Source organism: Aegilops tauschii, chromosome 6 (assembly GCF_002575655.3).
Source record: "Aegilops tauschii subsp. strangulata cultivar AL8/78 chromosome 6, Aet v6.0, whole genome shotgun sequence".
NCBI classification, from domain to species: Eukaryota; Viridiplantae; Streptophyta; class Magnoliopsida; order Poales; family Poaceae; genus Aegilops; species Aegilops tauschii.
Window position 1 is genome coordinate 396,210,991 of NC_053040.3, and position 5,181 is coordinate 396,216,171.

The following is a 5,181-nucleotide window of genomic DNA, read 5'->3' on the forward strand; positions in this document are numbered from 1 at the left end:
CATAGCTGCAACTTCGCGTACTTCGTTTGTGTTCAACAACTAGACCAAGACATCACAGAACCCCACTTGATCAATAAAGCCTTCCTCTTTTATTCGCAATATCCAGATTGCAATCTTAGTTTCTTGTTTGTTCTTCGTTTGCTTGCAGGAAATAGACCCTCGTGGTCAGGTTGATCGTGCTCCGGCGTGGTCAATAACCTCGCGGAGTTGGTTTAGCGATTGCTAAGGCGCGACGTCCTTGCACGTTCGTAGTCGGATCGTCAAAGTCTACTCCGTCCAAAACGATAGCCACCATCTCATCAAAAGACGGGACACCTTTGCCTCTATCACCAACAGTCTCCTCTACCCCCCCCCCCCCCACGTGTCTGGATCGAAAAGGACATTTATAGGCTCCCCTTTTTGGGGCGGACTATTTGAACTGCATGATACACTCTAATTCAATTCCAAATGAAAGGGAGGGAGGAGTATCCCGATTGTCCGCTACACCTCCCCCCCCCTAACATGGGCCCCTCTCTAACTCTCACTCCCCATTCTCCGCCACCCGCCCAAACCCTACCCGCTATCCACCACCTCAGCCCAAAGCGCGATGGGGCGTCTGATGGACAAGGGGGAGCGGGGACAATGCCCGCCGGCGTGGCTGCTCGGCACCTGTCGGTTCAAGCAGCCGCCGCCCCTAACGTGATGACGAATCCGGTGGCGGATCAGGCTCCCGCCACTGTCTACGCCTGCCTCAGGCTCTTTCCACTATGCATGGAGTCCTCCTCCCAAGCTTGTATTATTTTTTCTGTGTTCTTTATACCACTATGGCTTGATGAATAGATCGGAAGTTTCCTCGCAACAAATATAGTGTGACAGCAAATGTAGTTTTTTCCAAGAAAAAATGCTAAATGTATCTTTTGGTCCATAGCAAACGCACGGACATCTTTTTTTTTACCGTGACAACAGTTTTAATTTCACAAAGGACTTTAATGCTTACTATATACTGTATTATCATAATACTTAAATAATGAAAAAAAAAAAGAAAAGAAATAGATCCCGTGAGAAGCGCACAGGGTACTACTGTTGCGATCTCGATCCATAAAACAAGTCTTTGGGAGGTTAACCCCACATCCACATCGCGATGCCATTGCTGCCGCCTCCGCCGCCGCCGACGGCGGCTCCCGGGTGCGGGAGGCGGAGGCTGAGCGGCCGACGAAGGCGACGATCAAAGAGGAGGAACTGGGCAGCGCTGCCCCTGGACGTGATGCTCTACGTCCTCCACAAGCTGGACGACGTCGAGCTCATGTTCGGTGGCCCGGCCAGGGTGTGCCGCTCCTGGCACGACGCCGTGTGCGAGCCCGAGCTGTGGCGCCGGATCGACATGCGCGGCCGCTCCCTGTGCTTCCGAGAGACGGTCAGCCTCAAAAATATGGCGCAGCTCTCCATTTGGTTCAGCGCCGGGCAGTGCCGAGAGTTCTTCGGCCAGCACGACGTCGACAACGACCTCCTCCTCTTCCTGGCCGACCGGTAAGATTCCTGTTCGTGATCTCCAACCTCGCACATGCATTCTAGGAATGCGATACACAATTCTCCGAAATTTACTGCGATGCAGTGCCTAATGCCTATATAACTTTCTCATAGGCACAACTAGATTTTATGGTTTTAAATCACGTGTCGTAGCGAGCTAGAAGAATTCCCAGAAATTAGGGGCATAACTACGTGGGGAAAAAATAGGGGCATAACTGCTGAACAAAGTAACTAAATGTGGGTTGGAACAATTGTAGTTGGTATACAGATTGGACTCAGCTTTCCCTAAAATAATAAACTACGTACAAAAAAGACTGAACGCCGCTAATCTCATCGCACATTATAGTAGTGAATTATGAGAAAGAACTTTGGATAAATTAGCAATTTTTGGATTAATTTAATTCATAAATAAATCACGATGACAACGCCAACAAAATCCATCTCATATTGAAAGCTATAAACATGTGAGCATGTACTAAGTATACTATACGTAAATCTATGATAACATCAAGTGCGGCTAACACATGAACCGATAAAACATGGATAAATATATTATACCCTCCAATCGGAAAAGTAGGGTCCGCAACAGCAGCCGCAACGTTGGCATTGGCACCCTTCTTCGTGGCATCGCTCATGCCATCCCTAGCGATGTTGGGGAGGTCGACGACGTAATCAAATTAGTCGACAAAGATGAACAGTAGCAAGCAACCGCGCCGAGACTCTTCCCAAGAAACCTTGTTTTTCCGGTGCAAGATTACAAAGGACAAGGTTCCGGAGACTTCTCTCCCAAACAGCCGTGCACACGGTCGTTTGGATGGAGTCGTCGAAAGCAAGCAAGAGCAAAAGGAACGACGGTGATTTGGTGCGCGAGGAGGTAGAACATATGTGACCTGATTAGGTAACAGTTAAGGTTGCCAACGCCTCCAATATGTAGACGGTCGGGTAGGGAGATGAGCGGCTAGGCCCACAACCGAGTCGGTAATAGCCCACGATCCGAGAGGTTCGGATATAGTTGTCCGTAATGTGTATGTTAACTATCCGTTTTCAACCGGTAAAAATAAAACACACAAACAACATACATCTGACGAGAGCGAAGTGGGCGCCAGAGGAGGAGCGTGAGTGTATCACTTCTCTTTTCATGCTCCAATAGGATATAGAGTTCCTTATATGTTAATCTCAACTCTCCTTCACTTCTGCGGTGGTACTAAACTTTTCAACATGACATGAAACCCCACATGGACCTCCAAGATTTATTCCGGAAATATTTGGTATATGGGCCTAAAGCCCATCTAACTTCGGCAACAATTAAAACATAAAACTATCTCACATACTCAAAAAGGGTGTGTATCAAGGCTTGTTGTACTTCCTAAGAATGAACGTTACACAAATGAAATTTTGTAGCGGTGATAAAGAGTTATCTTTTGTCGTCTGAATGTTTCTCTTCTCTCTTTTGTGAATAACCAAAATGAGAGATTTTGAACAGGTGAAAAATACATGTTATGAGCCACTAAGATCATGTGTTATCCTTGCAGGGCACCCTTATTGAAGAGTCTTCATCTTATCAAGCATTGTGATGTGACCAGTGAAACATTTGCAAAGGCAATAATGAAATTCCCTCTGTTGGAGGAGCTCGAGCTTTGGGAGTGTGAGACACATGACACCGGGGTCTTTGACCTTGTTGCCATGGCTTGTCCACAACTGAAGCACTTAAAACATGTCAAAGATAGAGGATATTCGCGATATATCTGGCTTGAATACCCTACCGATAACAGCGAAGCCTTGGCAATTGCGAAGATGCATGAGCTACGCTCCTTGAAGCTTTTCCACGGCGGCCTCGACAACCAAGGATTGACAGCCATCCTTGATGGTTGCCCTCATCTGGAGTACCTTGACATACGGTATTGCAACAACATCATCATGGATAGGAGCATGCGAGCAAAGTGCGCCCATGTTAAGAAGAAGAAACTGTATCCATCTGCGCCAATGGATAATTGGGTGTGTCCTTGGTCTGACATCCATGATGACTTCACCATTGATTCTGATTATTTCGAGCCTAGCATCACTGTTTGTAGTTGCTATCGTCCATGGGATAGGGATAGGCATTGGTGCTATTGCAACCATGATGATGAGCCAGATTGTCGATTTTTCAATGTGGAGCCTTATGACTCTAAGGACTCTGATCATTCTCGCTTCTTTAGTGGTGCCGAGGAGAACGAGTTTGAGTATTGGAGAACCTAAGGAACATTTGAATGTTTTGATGGAAGCGCCCGACCTGGCCAGATGTTGCACTCACTGATGTCCAGTACTTTCTTACTCTGATTTGGCCATGATTCTGTTTGTGGTTCACCTCTCTGCATGAAGTTTGAATTTTTTTAATTTCTAGATACAAATTCTATGTAGTTTCAATTTAAAATTTCACGGAGTGTATAGAGCTTAGAGCAATAAAAGAGGTCGGTGATGTTTCACTTCAGTTTGCATGAAACAATAGAGGATGCAAGAAAAACACAGTGTGTTTGCCCAACTTACTTTTTTCCGAAACAGAGGCAAAAGATTTGCATCATCTATTAATTAAGGACAAAATAGAGCTTTACGTAGAACCCACATACGCACATGAATGCTTACTCTCGCAATACAATCGTCCCTAGTTTCTTCGCGCCCGTAGTGGTCCAAAGCTTGGCGTCGCATATGATGTTGTTAATCACCCTATCAATCTCAAAGTCTGAAGATGATTTCTCCATCTCATCTTCTTCACAACCATCACCATCATTGTCTTCTTCAACAACAACCACATCTTCAACATCAACTTCTGCAGTGTTCAAATTGACATTGTTGTGTGTCCAGATTTGCTTCCAAAGGGTGAACAACACCATCTTTAGATAGAGTTAACACAAAACCACCACCCCCCCACTGGGCTGCCTATTGGTGCCTGTTATGCATAAAGATGGTTACCCCTATTAAATTCTTCAACTCGGTCTTCATTAGCCTTGGCAACTATGATATTCAAAATTGTCACATCGGAGTGGTCAATCATTTCCTCTACTGCCTCTTAACTATCCAAAAGTAATAACCCATCCCACAATCCTTCACATAATACATGTAGTCATCTGACCCATACCCTTCAGTTTCAGTGATCAGTAAGTGCAATCAAATTCAGAAATATGATGTCTGGAAGAGAGAAGTTTCTTTCCATGTTGTCACTGCCTTGGCAATGCAGCCTCACCTCCCAAATGTCATATACAAGCGTCGTCGCTGCCCGATCATAGATCTTAGGTTTTCACTATGGAGAATGTCCGCGCTCTCAAAACAATGCCTTCAACAAGGCCATTGCCAGGCACAACCATTTAAGGATAGACCTTGGATTTTCACCCTGAAAGATAAGACTATGTACTCTTCCTGTGTTGCCTCCCTGTAACGCCCACGATGCGGCTATATCTCCCACGTGTCGAGGCACGACTTAGAGGCATAACCGCATTGTGGTTTTGTCGCAAGAAGGGTCATCTTCACACAATCCCATGTAATGAACAAGAATGGGATAAAGAGTTGGCTTACAATCGCCACTTCACAGAATACATAAATATAATCCATACATCATCCAAAATACACACATAGACCGACTACGGTCAAGATCCAAATGAAAATAAGATAACCCCAAATGCTAGATCCCCGATCGTCCCA

General features: G+C 45.5%; 1 protein-coding gene across 1 annotated transcript; it reads left to right on the forward strand.

Moving 5' to 3' along the window:
- The first annotated feature begins 1,120 nt into the window (after positions 1–1,120).
- Positions 1,121–3,755, forward strand: LOC109778811 (putative F-box/LRR-repeat protein 9). Its single transcript, XM_020337398.2, has 2 exons — positions 1,121–1,506; positions 3,039–3,755. Exons 1-2 carry the CDS (start codon positions 1,121–1,123, stop codon positions 3,742–3,744), a joined length of 1,092 nt encoding a protein of 363 aa, XP_020192987.1. The 3' UTR covers positions 3,745–3,755.
- The last annotated feature ends 1,426 nt before the right edge of the window (positions 3,756–5,181 follow it).